The sequence below is a fragment of the Argopecten irradians genome, chromosome 8 (assembly GCF_041381155.1).
Source record: "Argopecten irradians isolate NY chromosome 8, Ai_NY, whole genome shotgun sequence".
Lineage (NCBI taxonomy): Eukaryota > Metazoa > Mollusca > Bivalvia > Pectinida > Pectinidae > Argopecten > Argopecten irradians.
This window is the reverse complement of record NC_091141.1, coordinates 11,628,365-11,652,741: the sequence shown is the minus strand read 5'-3', so window position 1 is coordinate 11,652,741 and position 24,377 is coordinate 11,628,365. Positions and strand designations below refer to the sequence as shown.

The 24,377-nt window shown below is 36.8% G+C and overlaps 2 protein-coding genes across 3 annotated transcripts in view; one reads left to right on the top strand and one right to left on the bottom strand.

Moving 5' to 3' along the window:
* Positions 1-8,538, bottom strand: part of LOC138329357 (hepatocyte nuclear factor 6-like) — a 32,741-nt gene extending 24,203 nt beyond the window's left edge. Inside the window, exon 1 of one of the 2 annotated variants that reach the window (XM_069276286.1) lies at positions 7,228-8,538. In XM_069276286.1, coding sequence (XP_069132387.1) covers positions 7,228-8,356 — 1,129 coding nt within the window. In that variant the 5' untranslated portion in view covers positions 8,357-8,538. The remainder of the gene's footprint in view (positions 1-7,227) is intronic. The other variant, XM_069276285.1, reaches the window with a different exon arrangement.
* A 2,507-nt stretch (positions 8,539-11,045) lies between these two features.
* Positions 11,046-24,377, top strand: part of LOC138329356 (tRNA (guanine-N(7)-)-methyltransferase non-catalytic subunit wdr4-like) — a 145,994-nt gene continuing 132,662 nt past the window's right edge. Inside the window, 1 exon segment of the mRNA XM_069276284.1 lies at positions 11,046-11,132. Within this exon segment, the coding sequence (XP_069132385.1) occupies positions 11,059-11,132 (74 nt within the window). The 5' untranslated portion in view covers positions 11,046-11,058.

Genomic DNA, 24,377 nt, shown 5'->3' with positions numbered 1-24,377 from the left:
ATATTAGTAATAAGTCTCTAGGAGTTTAGCAGTTGGTATATATATAGTCTTATAAATATTTTGTATTGTTCATTCATGTATTAGTAGTGGTATAACCCATTCCTTAACAAGTAATGCATGGGGCATATACCTTGACCGATGCTGACCAAAGGTATGTGGTCAGTCAGTGGTCATTGATACTGACCAGCGTCCGGAACAACAATAAACTGAAAAGATAGCAAGAGGAAAATATCCCATTGAAATAATATGAAACAAAAAATAACTCAACAAAAATTATTTTTGTAACAAGAAAAAAAGAAATAACAGAAAATTTTTAACGTCTTCTCTTGCACACGTGTATCTGAAAAAAACACATGGGTAAGTTACGAACAAATACATGTCTATATGCCTGGTCTTAATTCTGTGAATCAAAACCTTGATGATATTACCGGACTGCTTTCTGCTGAAATCCTGTCAGACCTAGGAAAAATGCTTTGTTTCAACTGAAACAAGAAAAAGATTATAAAACAAAATAATAGGAGTCATTTTCAGTCAATATTGTCCTGTATTTCAACACACACAGTCAGTCAATAGCTTTCTCTAATAAATTTTTTAAATATTCTAGATAATTTTTGTCTCTACAGAATTAATTGGGCACACAAAGTTGAAATAACCTGTCTTTTTACTTCCCATTTCCCCCAATGCCAATGTGAACTTGTTTGAACTACAAAAGCCTTCTGTAAAACTAACTGTAAATTCACCTATCTAATGAAGTGTGCAGTGAGTGTTGGTAAAAAGAACCAGCTTAATCTATTATGCTTACAACAATGGCCTTTAACCTAAGGTAACGCCAACAGGCCTAAAACTCCTGCTCTGAAGTTAATAGTGTCTTATAGGTTAATTACATCACAGAGTCTATTGGGGGAACTCTGATCCTCAGATGGACTGGTCACAGATGGGTGTTCGCGACAGCTGGCAGATGGCGCCACACCTAAAACAATGTCGGGTACATAGCTGGCCGCTACAATAAAGGCCGACTGACAAAGTCAAATGACATTTAGGCCTGGACAACTGTTTGGCCTTTACTGTGGTCAGTATTGTCCAGAGGTCCATTCAGGGCCTACTGATTAAACAAGATTACATCTGTGTCTGTCAACCCATGTATACTGTTGTACATACAGTTACATCTGTTCAATGGAGACAAAGTCTCTTGGACACGCGCCTCTGACCAAATGGACAACAGCAGCCAATCAGGATAATTTCCAACTAATGGCCTATTATAGGCACTCTTTCAAATCAATCTTTTCAAGATAGCAATCATTGCACAACATTGAACATTAAGTGTTGCCTGTTATTTGTAAGATCGTGACATTAATTTCAGTATAATTTTGATTTTGAAAATATTTCCCTTTTTGAAATAGTTTTCCTACAGCAGGTAAAGTATTATCCTTTATATGTTTTGTCTTTGTTATCAAATTTATCCTTTATCAAAGAAAAAAAAAAATTTGTATTTTTTTTCTCTCTAAAATATTAAGTTATATTTTCATGTATTTTAAAACTTTAGCAAGAAGACGTGACTAAAATTTGTATTTTACTTAGTGCCTTGGATAGGTGCCACAATAAAATGTTCCCAGTTACCATTTCTATGAAAGCTATGGTAAAATTTAGCCAGATGGCATCACAAATTCCATAACATTAGGTTCCCCAGTGTAGTATCTGCTTGTTTGTAAAAGATATGGCCCCTCTGCAGAGAAAAATCAATATCCTGTATTGATGGATGACTAGAAATAGTACAATTATCAATAAATCAATAAAACAATAATTGTTATTTCAATTGAGATAAAATAATGGTGTACAAGTCAATTATCACAGTGTTTCGGAAGATAAATCGTGAGCTAGGCAAAGCTTGGCGTTTATAGCAGATAGTGCTTGATGAAGGAATCTGATCTAGGCCCGACTTACTGCCAAGGAGATCTAGATGCAGTGCCACAACCAACTGTTTCTTTTTTTACCATAACACAGATTTATAATTTTGCTCAGGGGTTTTTCTTTTTAAATCTATTACATTTCCAATTTATCTCTCTCTCTTGTAAGCTTCTATTTAAGTCAGTGTTACACTCACAGCAAATTTTAGGGGTTGTAAATTTCAAAATACGTTGGAAATGTAGACCTGTATTTTGTACATTTCGTACCTTAATAGCTAAATATAGAACTATAATTTATACCTGTATAGCTAAAAGTAGAACTATATTTTATACCGAAGTACAGCTTGATAAGGTTATATTAAAATTGCATCAAACTGGGACAAATCTTCATCAACCCTTGATTCATTAAACTGGAAAAACAATTTTAATCAACACTATCAGATTTTTCGTTTTAAGCTATATAAGTCTGACCAAAGTACGGGAATTCTGATGACCTGGAGATGTCGCAAAGTATCACCTACTCGACTACCTGCCAAGGAAAATTTAACACAGATTACAATTCCTCCGCCACTTGGAAACTACCAAGCTTAGCGTAGTAAACTCTACCTGGCTGTAACCATATGGTTTCATGAGGAAGTCAGCGGATTAAGGATTTCTAGGCTGGTGTAGTGACAATGTTTCATTTACGGTGGTTTGTTAATATTAAAATCTGCTGTATATTTGAGGACCAGCTGGGCCAGCTTATGTCGGTGTTGACACTGTTGTTATTGAAGAGACAGACCCGGGCAAAACGAGAAAATTTATACATGTGATAACACAATATGAGAATTTTCCCCGGTCTTTGTAACAATAATAAGGTTCTGACCCTGCTTTTGAAGTGGTCTCTATTATAACAGTTTGTGACAGTAGTAGCCAAATAATCAAGGACAAATCATTTTTAGTAAAGTTCAACTTGATTTTTTATTCATGATGAATGTATTAACAGGTAATTTGACCTAACTAACTAATAGCTAGAGAGTAGGCGAGTGTCTAGATTCTACTGATGTGCCAACCCAATCTACATTAACGATAAAACCCAAATATACTTATCAATCTGCTATCTGTCTGAAGTGATTTCCCTCACTTACAATGATTACTTATCACATGCTACACTGATACAGTCGACCAACCTGTCAACATGTGATTACTGACATCGCTAATGGCAGTCTGTCAAAGTCTTGTTTACAACTTCTCATCAACCTCGTTTTGTTTATTTCTGAGAATGAAACTTAATATCTCTCGGTCTGCTTACAACTCTAGTCTATATATTTTACACCTGATCAAACTTCAGAATTCAATAACTACAGTAAGTGTGTGATACAATTTACTGATTTTTTTTTGGTGGACCTTTTATATTTCCAAGTGTTTATATTAGGTCTGCTTTAATCTATCAGCTATACACAATAACACATTAGTTCATTATTTTGAATTTTTTTTGGTTCAACATTCAGTAATGACGCTTAAAATTCAGCAAATATGTTACCACAAGTATGTAAATGTAGCAGCGTAAAATATAACCTTTGTTATGCATATCTGCCACATAAATATTATATGGTATTGTCTACAGTGACATGAGGATAAATGTTTCAATGATAAATGAATATTTTGAATTGCTGTAGATTCAGCTTCGATTCCATTTTGTAGATTCAGCTTCCATTTCATCTATTGTTAAATGCAAAAGAAGGTGGATAGGAGCTAACATTAAAATATCCTCTAAATACAGATGTAATTAATCAAATGACTCAGAACATATAGATTTAAATGAAATTTCATAAAATTCACTTTCTAACATAATAGAAATATTTCATTTTCTTTTTGCTCAATTTCTTTATAATTTTGATAAGTTATTTGCAAGATGATAATTTCTATATTCAATTAGGGTAAAAAATATTCTCCCCTCCCTCTTAATCTGAAATGGTCTGGAAATACATGAAACTTCTTTCATCGTGTAATGTAAACAACAATGGCAGTCCGGGATAAGGGAAAGCTGGATGAATTATGCATGTAGCCCGAGTATGATATTAATGTAATTGGCAAAGGATCCGCTCCATTTGGCTGAGATTCTGGGCATGTGGCATGTGTACCTGAATGACTATTATACTACTGCTACTGTTCCCACAGGCGATGAATCTGACACTGACAACAATGGCACTAGTTCATATATATATATTTCATATTCTCAATGACTAGGTCACACCACACACTTACATTTTATGTGTGCATTTATTCATTTTACATAACACGAAATATACAAACAGAATTATTTAAGATGGAATATGATTGATAATATTTTATATGCAAAGAAATGTCTGCAAGATCTAACAAACATATCACTATTTTATTTTTGTGACTTGAGAAAAAGTATTTATAGGGGGGAAAACTACATTTTTAAATATTGGGAGAGATTCTTCATAAAATAACAGACGACAAGACCTATGAATTATTTGTACTTAATATTTTTAATAGGGTAATATTTTATATCTTTATTGAAATTCGTATCAAATAATTTAATTGTATTTCCCCTACCTTTTATGGTTGTTTATAGATTTAGCATAATCTAACAAATAAAACTGGCAACTGTTTCCACACCTAATTTTTATCGCCCTTAATGAATGGCCTATTTAATTTGATGCATTATATAAATATCAACTTGCAGCTGAGTTATGGTGTACAAGAGATGTCAGAATCTGACATTGACAAATAAAAGGGAACATGGGTTTTGGGCAAAGATGGAGGCAGAGTGCTACATAGCCCTGTGGCTGGTGGAGTGGGGCATGAGGCAGCTGCCATATAAACTGCATCCAGCGCGATTCGATTCGCATCCAGCACAGCAGAGTAGTGTGGCGTGTGTACACATGTAACATTTCCTAGAAATTCTATCTGGAAATAGTTGTTAACAGGAGTAAAGCAAGAGTGTTTCTCATTCAACTCACTACCTCTATGGGGAACATTTTGTAAAAGGAAACAAAAGTACTTTAAATGCTGTCAGAAAAATAAGAAATTCCGAATCCTTTTCAGAAATTGGTGTCGAAAGAATGCTCAACCAAATTTTAACATGACACAAAAATAAATGTCTATTATCTCTTGAAAGGAAATCATGCATGTAAGCAAAAGTACATCAATTGCAAGAAATACAGATTTTTCATAAATTGAGAACTGAAATGAAATCAAACAAATGTGTAGTGAAGTAACTAAAAGAGACATGCCACATTATCTGCCAGTCTAAGGACGGTGGAGAAAATTGATATCAAAATAGCTGATTAACTACATGGAAAGCAGGAAAATGCATCATACCATCAAGTTGTATGGAAAAGCAAAATGATTGAGAGCCCAGGACTAAAATTCCCCAATGACGTTGGAAAACAGTTTGATAAGAGGTGAATTGACAAGATTGTGTTCCAAAGCTGTGTTGACCCAAGGCTTCAGAGGCTGGCAGTGATGAGAAGCCACCGATGCAGCACTGTAGTCAAGAAAAGAATGACCTCTGGGGTATTTGGTCAGAGGCAGTCATTCCAATTACTGCCGTACAAACTTATTACACAGCCTGCTGTATTATAATATGTCACTTTGAATTCTTCCACTACTCCTATTTTCCTGGCCAAATGACTCTTGTGAAACATCAGACATGTATGCTTGTGTGGTGAATTGGGAGGTTGCACTAGGACAAAGAAAAGCCATGACCAACTGAACCTTTACTACACTAACCAAATGAATATTTACTACAATTTAAGATTTTAACAAGAAAACAATTTGCGATATTTTTGTGGCCATTTTTTCCCTCATAAGGCTACATGATCATGGTGGTCTTATTTTCAGAGAAATAGATTAAAACAAATTGAGAGTTAAATATGATTTATCTGTTAAACTGTGCTAAGTGATATGTTTAGATAGAGGTGTTGATATCACGGATGAGCAAGCAGGTCTACTATCACTGTCGATACAGTCAGTCAACTTTATCGGGAACAATAAGGGCAGATGGTAGGTAATTGAATGGAGATAATATGCAAGGCTAGTCTAGCCTTTCTAGTGCTTGTGAATGTCAGGTGTGTTATTTTACCAGAAGGCTGTTACCCTACCCTTGTCTTGCTTAATAGCAGGCTATATATACCTACATCTGCCGTCACACCCGTACAATTATACATCTGTTAATGACCATAATCAGCGACTCATGACCCTTCATTGTAACATCAGCACCAGTCAAAGAATAACTTAAATCTATATTTCATTTCATAATCTTCAGATATCATTTAAATGTTTTATACAATTACTTATCCAAAGTATTAATTTGACATAATTTGATAAAGGTTGAATTCAAACTTTGATTACTGCAGCCTGTAATGCTTCCAGTGTCCCTGCAGGTGAGTTTACAACCACCTGCTCAAGCCATGTGTGAAAGTTTGAGCATCCAACATGATCTTGAGCTATAAAAGGAAAATCTCAAATCTGCCTCACTCATCATAAAAGAAACTAAATTAAATTAAAAAATTTAAAGCAGATTTTCAATCATTTTCAATATCCACAATTTGTTTTCTTAATATTTAATATCCTTTTAGAAACAGTAAACCCAACTGAATTTCCAAAATCGTAATTTGAACTTATGATTTTTGATGAAATTTATTTTTGAATGTAGCTGCAAATCATCTGAACCATTAATGAAATATTTTTGGTGCAACTCAAACATATTTCATTAACATTTACAATGTCTATCTGAAAAGTAACGAAAGAAAATAGAAAATTAGCAGCTGACAGATATATACATGATAAAAAGATGGGGAAAAAAAGAAATTACAAGCATCAAATAAAACCTGGAACTATGAAGCTGAAATACAAAATAATAAATTATCAAAGGAAATTTAAAAACACACAATGTAATAAAAATACAACAAAAGCTAAATTGACAAGTAAGAACATAGATCCTTTATGTACCGTTGTGGTATGACGGCAGTTTGTCGATTAATTCTACACGTCTGTGTGCTTGACAAATCTGATCAATTTCTTTGGCAATAACTGCGAATCAGCATTGACAATTGACAATATCATTTGAAATGCTTTTATCAATGAAAGTGACGTTCAATTGTTCAATAAATGGTTTGTCAATATACTACGACAGATACTACACCATCCTGACTGCACGTGGTTTGTGCTGCCAGACCACTCTCAGAGTATGGATTTCTACAAAAGGAGGAGGAAAATGAAGGATGTTGTACTTGTAAAATTCTACAGTAAATTCTACAACTAATGTGCTGCTCCTTCTATACTACCTTCAATTCTCAAAAAAATTTACCTGCAAGTCGCAATGCAGACATTCGCTGAAATTCTGGTTCTTGAAGCCATTTCCACATTCTGCGAAATGTTTCCCTTCCAGACTTCAGTTTGCTCCATGGTTTTGGATTTCGCAAAAGGTCGCTTAATGTTCCCTGACTTCTACATAAAACTCTCTGAGCGAAAACTGCCTGTGGTATACTATAACGTTTGAGTTCGCTGCTGATTCTTTGGGCCAGTTCCTTTGTGTTTATTTCCTCTATTTCTTTATTGCTCTGAGTATCCATTGGACCAACTGACTGACCCCTCTGCGGGCTAGAACTTTGACTATTTGGTGAAGCATCAGGGGTAACGGTGTGGTTCCCATGCAATCCATTGAGTGTTGACATCATGACAGGATTTGGGGAACTGAGTCGGGTAGGCGGTGGAGCCAAATTTCGATATGTTTCATATGTATTTGGTGATAATCCTGTGGGCGACTTGTGATCGGACTTCGGTGAAGGCAGTCCATTTTGACTAACACCAAGACTCACATTCACATTATAACCATAAGGTCCAACACCTTGTGAATATCCGTTTGTTGTCATCATTGTCATGGGGCTTGTGGCCAAACTTGGGCCCATGTTGGAGATGTTCATCCCCATCCCCATCATTTTATCATATCTGTAGGCAGTGTTCATATCCATTCCAAGTCCATTGTTCATAAGTGTAAAACCATTTCCACTGACATTAGAAGCTTGAATCTGGTTGAACTTTTCTGACACTGTAGAAATTGGGGGTAGTGGTTGTAACGGAGTAAGTGTAGCATAGCTGTTGGGGCTGTAGTTGGGGCTCATCCTCCCATTCAAAGTTTGGTAGGTGACGTCCCCCATTTGGGAACGGAATTCCGTGCTGTCGATCATACTGGCCACCGTAACCGGAATGGCCTCGGTTCTTGAGATGTCAATAGATGGTGACAACTCGGCCTCGGGGCTGGACACAGCACTGACACTGGGTACTGCTGGGAAGTCAGTCTCGGACTGAGTGGTATCGCGTGAGGACTGTTGACTTGCTGTGTCTACTACACTGCCTCCTCCGACACTCAATGGTGTGGTGACGGACGAATCGTTAAGTTGTTGATCCGGCAGCTCGCCCATGTTTTCCATCGTCATTCCAACAATCAACAAACGATCGAACAACAAAGAATGATAAACTGTCAGTTATAGTAACCTTTGGTAGCGGTTTGCTGGTTGGTTAGTCGATATTCGGGGGCTATTACGTACGCCTGGGAACTAGCAAGCTGTGCCTTAGTTCAACCTCCATGTTTGGACAGCTGTGACCTGCGCATTACAATATTGCGCATGGTTCATTATTATGGGCATGCGCTCTTCGATTCCGCGAAGAAGTAGTGTACAACAATCTGAACAGAGTTGATTTGACTGTTGCGGAATAAAGGTCGCCCAATGCTCTTGGGACAATCGTTGTGATTTTTTAATCTCTCATCTTATTAAAGTATAATATCTTTATCTACAACGGAATCGGTATTATAGATTGATAGCTGATTGTAACATTACATTCTCGCTGCGGAATATTTGGATAATTATAATTTAGATACGACTTTTTAGACAAATAAATTACGGTGAGTGCAAGGTAAACTCTCTTTATAATTTTAATATTTTGTAGACTTTAACTTCGAAAATAATGGCATATTTTGCACGTGGTCAGCGAAATGTTAATGGTTTTTTTTAGATGCAGTGTAGTAACTTTAAATGTCTTTTAACTACATAAAGAATTTTGACGTGTAAAGTTTCACTAGTTATGTCGAACTAGATTAAGTTATAAAAATGTTAATTTTGGTAAAAACAATATTCATGGAAAATTTGAACACAACATGCATACGTACACAATAATATAAAGATGTTTTCATACGCCCATATGACTTTATGCATTGTATCTAAAACTTTTTCTCATTTTTTTTCCAAATCAATTCAATTTGACCTGATCATCTGGCAGTCAATTAAAAACTTTTTACGATCAACATTTATTCCCGCACTCGGCTATTTAGTTTAAACACTATTTATTAAACACAAAATCCGCGACTATTTCAAACTCCTTTCGATTCCATTAACTATACGCGTACATCAAGTTGTATGTATAAACTTTGAAACTTATCAAATCACATTAATTGATATATCATATAGCAATGGATTTGCAAATTAATAAATCCATGTTGATTGATAAAATGAGAAACAAAATGACAATTTTTTCTGTCCGACATAATGGTTAGGTTTTAAGAGAGTTGAATGCGCATGATACTGCGATGACTTTAAAAGTATCAATACATTTATGGTGTTCTTGTACATTAGGAATTAAAATACAGTAATAAATTCAGTATAGAATTAAACTGACCGTGGTTCAAATCTCAATTTTCCGTTGTACAACCTTCAATCTATTACAACCTTGAAATTCGTCGAAAATGTTGATATGTAATACATATGTTCCTGGTCCAATTTACATTTAATATACCGGCATCTAAGTTCAGTTTATTTACCGATACATGATCTAAATAGAAATTCTCTTCATCGGACCCAAAAACAATAACAACAATGTATTAAATAATTTAGTATAGTCTAAGTAACTAGTAAATAAAACACCGAAGTGCAAGTCTATCAAAAATATTTTAATCTACAAGAATTCATGAAGTAGTTATGTGTCCTAAATATTGTCATTCGTCATTAAAATGTAAAATAAAAATATTATGCGACTGTAAATAATTAACATGAACGACATATGTGATACAGTCTGACATCGTACCATATTTCTCACATATAACGGGGGAAAAGATCATCACAGAGTAAGTGTTAATTAATCCTTTCAGCCTTTTTACTGTGTTACACTGGTCTACCAGATGGGGCATTGTTAAGGACACGCGACACTGAAAAAGTGTCAACACATCTGAATATCGCAGCTTCGTACTAATTTGTATGACACATTTTCTTAAGAAAGTGATAACTATAAGCAGCGAAATAAATAGTTTGGTGACATATTCATATAAGACATCACTGAACGTCTGTTTCTGTTATAAACTCACAAAAGTAAAAAAAAAATATAGAAACAAATTACAAACGGAACTTTGTCATATTAATGAAGAAAAAAACAGCAACATTATATATGAAACGATGGAAACTTTGGGAAAAAATGCTTATAAAGTCTATTGAATGGATTTCCATTTTAATTTTATCAACGAGGATGGAAAATTAAAAAGGTCTATAAGCAACAAAGTCTCATCTCTCGATAGCAACAATAAATGCAAAACAGTTTCCATAATGTAAAATCAAATAGACTCGTCATACGAAGAAAAAAAAATTAATCGATAATTTATCATTTTAATATTCAATGAACTACAGAAAATGAAATTTAATTTAAAGTTAAAATGCAATACCTAATATATTGTGTACGTAGTGGAAAATTATTTAAATAATATAAAAAATGATATTGACAAAGAAAAAGAAAAGAAAGAAAAAAATGAAAACTATCACTTTTTGGAGATAAAATGTTGCCTCATTTATTATTCACAAACTGTAAATTATAACGGTACCAATCATCCAATGAAATTTGATGATGTAAAAGACCAATCGCTGCATCTGTTTTGGCAGGTGCTTGCTTCTTATGCTTATAACATTAAAAATAAAGATAAACACCAAGAGAATATTTCTTACTTGTAATTAAACTTACACATCGAATGATGCAAGCTATATATTATTTATGAAATAACAATAGAATCCGTAAATACGATATTCTGTCTTTCATATCAAAGATTTTAAGCTTTGTTTACATTGTTTTTAACGATGTAAGCGACAGAGTGTTTTCCAGTATGGCCACCCTAAGACATTTCCCACGTGGGTTTGCGTGCAGCAGTGGTAAAAAACTTGCAATATTCGAACATAGGTAACATGATTCCTTCCTTTTCGATATTTTGAAGAAACGGTATTGTTCCTTTCAGAGTCTGCGATTGATTTGTCTTAACATAAAGCAAGAAACTCGAGAGAGACAGCATAGGCGGGTCTATGTTTTGAGGGCGGTCCCAATTGATCCGGTGCTATTGATCTTGGAAGGATCAATGGGAACCATCAATGGAATACTTAAGGGAGTCTTGTAGTATTGGAATTTACTACACATCATCGATTTTGACATAACTTAACACCAACTGTTGATAACAATGTGATAATCGTTAAATAGGGTCGATTTTTGGATACAGCACAAATAAATCAGAAATAAGCTCCCGTCAAAACAAGAAAACGATCTATACATTTGACTCGACGTAAATTACATGGGGTATTACACAAAGGTGTCGAAATAAATCCAATAAACCACACGATTTAGTCTATATTTCTTATTATATATTCATAGATTAAACGTTCGATTATATCTGCTATAAATAACCTGCTATAAATAAACACAAACATGGATCATTATATTGATAAAATTGCAGTTGGTACTGCTGAGACAATAGGATGCTGCAAGCAGGGGATTCAGTCAAGATTATTATCTTCAGTCAAAAATTACAATTTGACCTATTTTTAAATTATTGCTTACAAAATTAAGAGAACTGTTAGAATTATAAGACTCTCTCCACATCAAACAAAAGTATGTAGTCAACTGCAGTTTATAGATAAAGTACACAACAATCAAAACGATAATTGTGTATAATACTTTCTAAAATTGAAGACCCTACCGACCTGGGAAAATGGTGTTATCCAAATAGATTGCGTATCAGTCAATTCTTGGATCCAGTTTCATGGGTTTTTTTTTGCTTTTTTGTTTTATTTTTTGCTTTTCTCTTTCATGGATATATTGTTATTTTGATTCTAATATAATTCTTGTTAATTATGATTAGCACCACTACTTAACAAATAGTTACCATATCAGAGAAATTATTTTATTAGATAATGATTGTCTGGTTTCTTCACCTAGATAAACTCATCATATTTGCCAATATTTTCAATGAATCTTACAAGCAATTATCCTACTTTTTTTTCTTTCGCGGATCAATTTGACAGCTAGTAATCAACTACAACCCCCACTTTTAATTACTTGAAGAAATTTCTAATGATTCATTTATCTTCTCAGTATTTCCATTTTTGTTTTATGTACTTGTATCTTGCATTTTCCTTTGAAAGCTATTTTATATATCATTAACATTAAAGGATATACCCAATTTTGCAAACAACTATGGTATTTTAGAACACAATCGTGTGGCCTAGAGTTTTAGAAATTAAATCAATATGCACCTTAATTTCTTGGCAAACGTGACATTGATGGGTCTCCTTAAGTATAATCAAATTGAAATTTGAAACATTAATGAGATATTTAAATCTCTTAAGGAATATACAAAAATTGCAGAAGGGCATTGCAGTAAGTTTGTTTTACATTATCATTTATCATTATGCTTAATGTATTTGTCTGTTTCTTAAATGCATACAGTCTTTTATAAGTTCCTGTTGTGAGCATTTTGATTTTAAATAATAAAATGTTGAAATCTGAATCCAGTAACAGCCTGGGAAATTAAAACATTATCAGGTTTTGGTAATTGAGGAAAGCCATATAGTTTTGTTTAGTTTTACATCCTTTTAACAGCCAGGTTTATGTCAGGATGTGCCAGGTTTGATAGTGGATGAAAACCGGAGTATCTGGTGAAAAACCACCAACCAGCAGTCAGTACCTGGGCCCAGTTTCATGAAAATTCCTTAAATTCAAGGAATCACTTAACTTAAAACTCTCCATAGGAAAGCATTACGGATTTTAAGGAAACGCTCCTTAACTTAAGATTTTTTCCTTAACTTCTGTTATGCTTTCCTACGGAGAATTTTAAGTTAAGGGATTCCTTAAATTTTAGGAAACTGGGCCCTGGCAAATATACCCCAAATCGGATTTGAATGTGTGACCCAGAGATAGAGGGCTTGTGGTAATATATTTTGGGATATCTTACACACAGTCACTCAGCCACCGTAGCCTCAGGAAAGTCATAGCTAGCAGAGTGAAACAACCAACCTACACTATCAGTATACCTTTATATAAATATAGGAAACTGCACTATCCGGTTCTTATAATCATATGCGAGAAGTTGATTTTTTCCGAAAGTTTGACATTTTCACTACTAGGCCAGTACTGTAAGGTGTATAACAACATATTAAAGCATGAAATATAGATAATTTTTATTCTTTATTGAGCACATTTATATCCAGGTGTAACAATTTTGAAACATGGATCATTCTGACTAATCATCAATTGACAAGCATACATATGTTAATATGGGATTGTACTGAGGAGGTATTTTATGTATTTCATTTGATGTTTTTTTCAGCAGAATTAGTAACACTATAGAATTATTGTAAGTCTCATATACCAAAGTATACATGCTACACACATGCATGCATTGCATGATATAGTAGAGGCCAATTATATATGACACCAAAGCTGTGGATATGACATAATATAAAGTGAATTGACAATAAACAAGGTTGAAAAATCAGTCTATATCCCATGTAACCAACAACATGTTCTCTTATCAGCTGACAAATTATCAATGTTATTTTAATATGATCTGCTGATGGTGATTCAACCACAGCTCAGTGTATGGGAGTCAAAGGTTACATTCAGATGGCGGATGAATTGGTCTTGGTGCTGGGTATTTGGTGTAGGATATGAGGAGGTAGTTTGATTGTTTTAGTCAGGAACATGAGAGGTCAGTGATAGGAGATTTACCTCCCACAAACGAGGGGGATTATAATATCGTGAGGAAATGACTGAGTTGTATGGTTGTCCAGTTCAGCTTTTAGATGTAATGCATTCCTCAGTAGTTAACAGTGATAAATGTAAATTTTAACTGTATACAAAGCAATGTTAGATTTTAATTATTTTGTGCAAAAATATTTCTTATTTATGCAAATCTTCCCAAAAAATAAACATTTTTGGAACAAACTCTACAACAATCTGGATTTGTACCTATCATGTAATGCTTTACAGCGATTTCAAGTTAGAACTATATATATATATAACTATTAAAGACCAACATTCCTATCCCAAAAACCATGGTAAAAAGTATTTGAAAATTTAATAAAAATTCTAGTTAACCTGACAACCATTTGTTTTCTAGCATTTTAGAAGATGAATTAGAATTAATATTTTAAAGATATTTAAAGGTTTCTTGAAAACATTAATAACATAAGAAAATACATATCAATGGCCTAAGATAAAGTAACATCAAACAAATGTATGATTTCCTGTGTAATATGTGATAACTTTCGGAATTCATTTCGCTGTTTTGCCATCTGGCTCAGTGAATGTCAACTACCGTGCGGTATTTAGGATGATGGCAGGAAACATAAGACGACCCACATTATGAAAATTAACATTTGATTTATTTTAATGAAATTGTTCCAAAGATATAGGCCATGGGCTAGGAGGGTCCCACATGCACCCCCCCCCCCAAACCTCCGAACCAATATTTTTCTGAACCCTTATGACCCACTGATCACAAATCCAAATGTTAACATTGCATAAGTTGGGATGAACTTCCGGTTATGACGTCATCAAGATGGCCGCCATCTCGAATTTCACTAAAAATTGAAAAATAGTCATAACATTAACATTTTTCAACCGAAGTAGACAAATGAGGTATCAAAATGACCACAATAGAACAACAAATACATAACAGGACAAAAAAATCCAATATATATGTAGCGATTTCTACGCAGGAAATGAAAAAAATTGGACTTAAAGCTCAGAAATGGTGATTTTTCAGCAAATTTTTCATATTTTTTGTTTGACGCAGCAGCAAAAATGTTTCCCAACAGCAATCTATTATTTCTAATAAGTTTTTTTGACCACTTGTCAATCAGTTTAAGCAACAAAAACAACCAAAACCAATGTTAACATCGTATAAGTTCCGGTTATGACGTCATCAAGATGGCCACCATCTCGAATTTCACTGAAAAATAGTCATAACATTGACATTTTTCAACTGAAGTAGACAAATGAGGTATCAAAATGACCGCAATAGAACAACAAATACATTTGAGGACCAAATAAGCCAATATATGTAGTGATTTGAACGCAGGAAATGAAAAAATAAGCTTTTAAGCTCAAAAATGGTAATTTTTCAGCATTTTTAGCTCACCTGGCCCGAAGGTGAGCTTATGTCATGGCGCGGCGTCCGTCGTCCGTCGTCCGTCCGTCCGTCTGTACGTCAATATTTCCTTTAAATCGCTACTAGTCATAGAGTTCTGCATGGATTGTAACCAAATTTGGCCACAAACATCCTTGGGGGAGGGGGAACAGAACTTGTATAAATTTTGGCTCTGACATTCCGGGGGCAGGAGGGGCGGGGCCCAATATGGGAAATAGAGGTAAATCCTTTAAATCGCTACTAGTCATAGAGTTCTACATGGATTGTAACTAAATTTTGCCACAAACATCCTTGGGGGAAGAGAAACAGAACTTGTATAAATTTTGGCTCTGACCCCCCGGGGGCAGGAGGGGCGGGGCCCAATATGGGAAATATAGGTAAATCCTTTAAATCGCTACTTGTCATAGAGTTCTACATGGATTGTAACCAAAAAATTTGGCACATGGATTGTAACCCACAAACATCCTTGGGGGAAGGGAACAGAACTTGTATAAATTTTGGCTCTGACCCCCCGGGGGCAGGAGGGGCGGGGCCCAATAGGGGAAATAGAGGTAAATCCTTTAAATCGCTACTTGTCATAGAGTTCTACATGGATTGTAACCAAATTTGGCAACAAACATCCTTGGGGGAAGGGAACAGAACTTGTATAAATTTTGGCTCTGACCCCCCGGGGGCAGGAGGGGCGGGGCCCAATAGGGGAAATAGAGGTAAATCCTTTAAATCGCTACTAGTCATAGAGTTCTACATGGATTGTAACTAAATTTTGCCACAAACATCCTTGGGGGAAGGGAACAGAACTTGTATAAATTTTGGCTCTGACCCCGCGGGGGCAGGAGGGGGGGTGGGCCAATAGGGGAAAATAGAGGTAAATCCTTTAAATCGCTACTTGTCATAGAGTTCTACATGGATTGTAACCAAATTTGGCCACAAACATCCTTGGGGGAAGGGGAACAGAACTTGTATAAATATTTGCCCTGACCCCCCGGGGGCAGGAGGGGCAGGGCCCAATAGGGGAAATATAGGTAAATCCTTTAAATCGCTACTTTTCATAGAGTTCTGAATGGAATGTAAAAAAATTTGGCCACAAACATCCTTGGGGGAAGGGGGACAGAACTTGTATAAATTTTGGCTCTGACCCCCCCAGGGGGCAGGAGGGGCGGGGCCCGATAGGGGAAATAGAGGTAAATTCTTTAAATCGCTACTAGTCATAGAGTTCTACATGGATTGTAACTAGATTTTGCCACAAACATCCTTGGGGGAAGGGGAACAGAACTTGTATAAATTTTGGCTCTAACCCCCCCGGGGGCAGGAGGGGCGGGGCCCAATAGGGGAAATAGAGGTAAATCCTTTAAATTGCTACTTGTCATAGAGTTCTACATGGATTGTAACCAAATTTGGCCACAAACATCCTTGGGGGAAGGGGAACAGTACTTGTATAAATTTTGGCTCTGACACCCCGGGGGCAGGAGGGGTGGGGCCCAATAGGGGAAATAGAGGTAAATCCTTTAATTCGCTACTAGTCATAGAGTTCTGCATGGAATGTAACCAAATTTGGCCAGAAATATCCTTGGGAGAATAAGAACTGAGTTTGTATAAATTTTGGCTCTGGTCCCCGGGGCAGGAGGGGCGGGGCCCAATAGGGGAAATTATAGGTAAATTCTATAAATTGCTACTTAATCGTCCTAGAGTTTTGTATGGATTGTAACTAAATTTGGCCACAAACATCCTTGGGGGTAGGAGAACAGAACTTGTATAAATTTTGGCTCTGACCCTCAGGGGGCAGGAGGGGCGGGGCCCAATAGGGGAAATAGAGGTAAATTCTATCAATCGCTACTTGTCCTAGAGTTCTGCATGGATTGTAACCAAATTTGGCCAGAAACATCCTTTATGGAAGGGGAACAGAACTTGTATAAATTTTGGCTCTGACCCCCAGGGGGCAGGAGGGGTGGGGCCCAATAGGGGATTTAGAGGTTAATATTAAAATTCCTTCAGAAAAGAAACAATGAACCTGTATTCAGAAAATTATTTGGCATTACAAACCAGGTGAGCGATACAGGCCCTCATGGGCCTCTTGTTTCATATTTTGGCTTGACGCGCAGCAAAATTGTTTCCCAACAACAAATTATTATTATCAATCTGTTAAAACAACAACAACAAAAATATATAGAAATGCAAAAGGGAATTGTTATACCATCATTTGGTTTACAAAACATCACCGGATGCAGCATATGATTGTTATTTTTTCCAAACCGCTAACACTACAGTTTTCCTGGTGTCTTGGAATTTCATGAATATAACATTGGCTATTGACGATTTATATCTTAACAAATTTGAATTTAAAGTTGGCTGAATATCTAAGTGGGACTTCAAACTAATCCATTTTCATGTTCGAAATTTTGTAGACTAGTGGCCTCTCAAACTGAATTATTACAGCAAAACGCTAACTAAATAGCATACTATAGGGTAACAAATTAAAGTTCCGTAAATACCATGACAATTTTCGAAACATATTGTGTCTTTTAGAATGAGCACATCCATTGTTTATTTCCTGAGTATAACACAAGGAAATATAAGATGGTTACTGCAGTGTCACATATTTCTTTCACTAGTTCTTAATGCTAATCATTTTCGTTGTGCGTGCTTTCTCGCCAGAGTGTCGTCTTCGACCTTGGTGACCTGATGTGACATTACATTACCGGGTTACCATCGTGGTTCTAACTTGTTAACTGTCCATGGTCAGAGTTAAGATCAGAAACATCGGCTTCAGGGATGTGGGAGCTCTTCCTGTTTCCAACCTAGTTTCACCTAAATACACATATCGTATATGATGTTCCAGACTTTCCCCGGCATGAATGGAAAAGACACCAGAATAACATTCTGCGGAGGGTTGAGTTGGTTCTCCTTAATTCGTATGAAGCACAATTTCTCATTCTTGTGAACCTCAGTGACAATAGGTGGATTCTTTGAGGTCATAAATGAGGTCTGCAGTGAAGTTTCACTCTTTGCTTAGTCTGGAAAGCACTTTAGAGAACTTTTTACTGGAGATTCTTCAATGGTCTCTTTGAGCATACACCAGATGTGACACAACCAGCACCTTCAAGGGAGTGGGAAAAGTCAGACCAATGAAAAACATTTAACATTTATGCCTCATTAATGACCTCGATGATATCACCTGTGCCATTTATGGTTGCACGAGGGTCCACAAGATTGATGAATAGTACTTCATACGAATTATGGAGTTATGTGCTAAAGAGAACCCAATTCCACCATTGGAAGAATGATGCATCTGGTGTAATTTCCAATTATGCCGGAGAAAGTCTGAAACAGCATATACGTTGGACGATATGTTAGAAATCTGAAAGATATTACCCACATCCATGAACCTGTTGTTCCTGATATGAACTCTGGTCATGGATGGGTCATAAAAGGCTAGAACAACACTGGTAATGCAGTGTCACATGAGCTCATCGACATTCGAAGACGTCGATCTGGCTTTCGACGAATTGGATTCTGATATCTCGGAGTACTCTGATTCGGACTGCATGTACCAGCTTCCAGATATGCCGAGTCTCTTCAGTGGATAGGTCAGTGAGGCGACGAAAGCACGCACAATGATAATGGTTATCATTGAGAAACAGTGAAAAGACATATTAGTGACATTGTAAAAGTAATCATTATGACATTTTGCTTATGCTATGCATAGGATATATAAACAATGAATGTGCTCATTTTCAAAGACACAAAAGGCTTTGGGAACTGTTAATGATACGTATTAACGGAAAAACAGGCTTAGCTTAGGTTACATTTGTTTACGCTATCAGTAGGTGTTGTGTTATTTTTTGAGACGCTGCTAATCTACAAAATTTGAGGGTATAACAATAATTCTTTTTTTTTTTTGCATTTACTATATATTTTTATGTTATTGTTTTTTTTAACTGATTGATAGGAGTTTAATTAACTGATTACGAGTAATAAATTTGTTGTTGGAAAACCATTTCTGCTGCGTCAATGCCCAAGAATGATAACAATTTGCTGCTGAAAAATCACCATTTTTGAGCTTAAAATGCTTATTTTTTTTGTTTTCTTCACTACACATCACATATTGGATTTATTTGGTCCTGATATGGATTTGTCGTTCTACTTGTGGTAATTATTGATACATACATTTGATCTACTTTAGTTCTGTAATAATTATTATGTGTTATGGACTTTTTTATTCATATTTTTGTACGTGGAATTCGAATAGATGGTGGCCATCTTGATGATGTCATAAATAACCGAGAACCTATACCATGTTAACATTGGTTTTTGTTGTTGTTGTTGTTTAACACTAGATTGACAAGTGGTCAAAAAACGTTATTAGAAATAATAGGAATTTGCTGATTGGGAACACATTTTTGCTGCGTCTAAAACAGAAATATGAAAAATTTTGCTCGATAAAAATCACACATATTCTGAGCTTTAAGTCCAATTTTTAGCTCCCCAAACCTGGCCGAAGGTGCCGGTGGAGCTGTATGTCATGGGCGGCGGTCCGTCGTCCGTCGGCTTCGTCCGGTCGTCCGTCGTCCGTGTCCGTTCCGTCCGTCCGTCCGTCAACATTTCCTATAAATCGCTACTTGTCCTAGAGTTCTGCATGGATTGTATACCAAATTTGGCCACAAACATCCTTGGGGGAGGGGGTAACAGAACTTGTATAAATTTTGGCTCTGACCCCCAGGGGGCAGGAGGGGCGGGGCCCAATAGGGGAAATAGAGGTAAATCCTTTAAATCGCTACTTGTCCTAGAGTTTGGCATGGATTGTAACCAAAATCAGCCACAAAAACATCCTTGGGGGAAGGGGAACAGAACTTGTATAAATTTTGGCTCTGATCCCCCAGGGGCAGGAGGGGCGGGGGCCAATAGGGGAATAGAGGTAAATCCTTTAAATCGCTACTAGTCATAGAGTTCTGCATGAATTGGAACCAAATTTGGCCACAAACATCCTTGGGGGAGGGGGAAAACAGAACTTATATAAATTTTGGCTCTAACCCCACAGGGGCCAGGTAGGGGCGGGGGCCCAATAGGGGATATAGAGGTAAATCCTTTAAATTGCTACTAGTCCTAGAGTTTGGCATGGATTGTAACCAAATTCAGACACAAACATCCTTGGGGGGAAGGGGAACAGAACTTGTATAAATTTTTGGCTCTGATCCCCCAGGGGCAGGAAGGGGCGGGGGCCCAATAGGGGAAAATAGAGGTAAATCCTTTAAATCGCTACTAGTCATAATTTTTTTAGAGTCCTGCATGGATTGTAACCAAATTTGGCCACAAACATCCTTGGGGAAGGGAACAGAACTTGTATAAATTTTGGCTCTGCCCCCCGGGGGCAGGAGGGGCGGGGCCCATAGGGGAAATAGAGGTAAATCCTTTAAATCGCTACTTGTCGTAGAGTTCTGAATGAAATGTAACCAAATTTGGCCACAAACATCCTTGGGGGAAGGGGAACAGAACTTGTATAAATTTTGGCTCTGATCCCCCGAGGGGCAGGGAGGGGCAGGGCCAATAGGGGAAATAGAGGTAAATCCCTTTAAATCGCTACTTGTCCTAGAGTTTGGCATGGAATGTAACCAAAATCAGCCACAAAACATCCTTGGGGGAAGGGGAAACAGTACTTGTATAAATTTTGGCTCTGATCCCCCGGGGGCAGGAAGGGGCGGGGCCCATATAGCGGGGAATTAGAGGTAAATCCTTTAAATCGCTACTAGTTCTTAGAGTTGGTGAATGGAATGTTACCAAATATTGGCCACAAACTATCCTTTGGGGAGGAAGGGGAAAACAGAAACTTGTATAAAATTTTCGGCTTGATCCCCTGGGGGCAGGAGGGGCGGGGCAAAACACAATAAACCAAAACAACCAAAATAGGGGGGCATAAATATAAAAAAAATAAAATATTAAAAGTAATAGAGGGGTAAGAGAAAAAAAAAAAAAAAAAGGCGGGACTGGGAAGGGATAGAAAAAATGAGTTAAAAACAATAAACTCGAATGTTAACTATATATTACGTAGGTAAGGGAAAAGGATTCTTGGGTAATTCTTTTTATAAATCGCTACTTGTCCTAGACGTTTGGCATGGAATGTATGTAACCAAAATCAGCCACATAATCATTGGGGGTAAGGGGAACAGTACTTGTATAAATTTTGGCTCTGATCCCCCAGGGGGCAGGAGTGGGGCGGGGCCCCAATAGGGGAAATAGAGGTAAATCCTTTAAATCGCTACTAGTCATAGAGTTGTGAATGGAATGTACCCAAAATTTGGCCACAAACATCCTTGGGGGAAGGGGAACAGAACTTGTATAAAATTTTGGCTCTGGCCCCCGGGGGCAGGAGGGGCGGGGCCCAATAGGGGAAATAGAGGTAAATCCTTTAAATCGCTACTTGTCGTAGAGTTCTGAATGAAATGTAAACCCAAATTTGGCCACAAACATCCTTGGGGGGAAGGGGAACAGAACTTGTAATAAATTTTGGCTCTGATCCACCCAGGGGCAGGAGGGGCGGGGCCCCCAATAGGGGAAAATAGAGGTAAATCCTTTAAATTGCTACTTGTCCCTTAGAGTTTGGACATGGAATGATAACCAAAATCAGCCACCAAAAAGCCGTTTGGGGGAAGGGGAACAGTACTTGTATTTAAATTTTGGCTCTGACCCCCCAGGGGCAGGAGGGGCGGGGCCCAATGAGGGGAAAAATAGAGGTAAATTCCTTTTTAAATCGCTACTTGTCATAGAGTTGTGAATGGAATGTAACCAAATTTGGACCACAAACATCCTTGGGGGAAGGGGAACAGAATCTTGTATATTTAATTTTGGCTCTGGCCCCCCGGGGGCCAGGAGGGCGGGGACCAATAGGGGAAAAATAGATGGTAAAATCCCTTTAAATCCGCTAATTGTCCTAGAGTTTTTGGCATGGAATGCTAGGACCATTAATTTTTTGGGCTCTGAATCCGGGACAGTCCTTGACAATCCGCCATTGGATAAACCCACCGTATTTATCTGGTGATATTAGGGGCCATACGGCATGGTAATGCTGGTCAGGGAGTAAAATTAAACATGTTTAATTTTTTCGCCGGACCTACATGGATAGAAATTGTCCATACTGATTCGTGTACGATCCATCTATCCCTGTGTAACATCCGAGATGACCGTGTAGGCACCGAAGTATCCTTGTTGGTTCCAAAGTATCCTTGTTAAGTCCGGGGCCATCCATATACCAATTTTTTCTCCGGAAGAACACTGTAGGTATCTACGGATAGCATACAGAGTGTTCCTAGAAGCTACACGGACTTAGCACGTTCGAATGTTACGATATTCAGAGAATATCCGTAACAACACCGGGTTCCTCAGTGACATAATTGTGTAGAGACCGGCACAAAACGTAGTTTAATATGCACTGTCCGTATATCATCCGGTATATTCCGGTGGGTTGTCGGGAGACAACCGCATAATTACCGTTATTAAGCGTAGACAGACTGGTGTTGTTCGAGTTGGCATCATATCATGACGGCGTTAACATCGGCATTTTGACGTAATAGAGCCGACCTGGGACGCCGGATGTTCCCATATGATCAAAATTTCCAATCCGTGGTGATCCGGTGCCTCATCCTTGAATGTGTGAAAGGGGCTTAAGTTAATAACTTTTGCGACTCTACAAAATCATCGATCTCGTTTTACATTCCCATTTTGAAAATTAAAAGCCATTTCGGAAAGGTAGTGGGCCTTAAATATATAAGTTCTGTTTAGTAGGTTGAGTCCAAGAATATTTCTTTACTATCTTTACCCTATAAAAGGATGTTGTTTTAAATGGGAATATATTAACATGCTCGATATTCTCAATGACTCTCTGCTATAAAATATGCAGAGAGGTCAAATAGTATTACCCATGATGTTTGTCACAACAGTTTCTGTCTGTCTCAACCTATCCTGTCCCATCATGTCCTTTGATACATGTATATGGAAACACAGGTGTGTATATCTTAAAGACATTTCTAGTTTGAAGATTATTTTTGTTATCTTTATAGTTTGTCTGGCTTTAATGGTACCATTACATGCATGTGACCTCTGTATAGCAGTAAAATTGTCACTGCATTATCTTTCTAGATTTGTCATCATGTATATATATACACTTGAAAGAATTGATTATTCTAAAAAGATGTACACATATATATATACACAGTAAAACAAGGTTATAACATACCTCTGGGGACCAACAAAATCACTTCACAGTGAGTTATATACACATTGCAGATACCTTATTATAACCTTGACGGGTATGAAAATCACTAGGTTATAATCATGAATTTGTTGTAAGCATGTTCATTATAAGCGTGTTTTACTGTATGGCTGCAGATATACTTTTTATATCCATTTTATTGTTCTTCTTATTCAATCCATCCTCATAACTAGATTTTGTATACCTTGTAATTCCACCACTGCAAACTGATAAACTTTTTCTTGGCAATGGCATTTTTCAAGTTAAACTGCAATGTCTAGTATAGAACTTCAAACCAATTAATGCACCTTCCATTATACACAAAACAAAATAAAATAGACAAAATCATCATTAAAGTTATTGTCATATTTTTTTATTGCTGTTGACTGATGATGATGCGAAGCAGTCTCCCCTGAGCGATTTTGTGTATAGACATGGTCACTCAGGTGTGACCTTATCACTATACACCTGTATGGTTCCAACTCCAAGAGCCATCAGTCTCCCAGTTCCATTGTCATCACTGCGCTCAGTGAACCATGTCCATTTCACCCACATCATCACCAAGGGTTAACTAAAATGCATTTCATCAACACCTTTTGTCCTAGAGTCAGGCAGTTACATGTAAAGGTGATTATCAGGTAACATATATGAATCTGGAATCTTGAGTGTGTATATTAATTTCCATCCCATATGTATGTCTATATTCCCCCACCTCTCTCCCCTACCCTGCTCCTCCAATTTCCCAGCAAGGTATCTATAACTTATT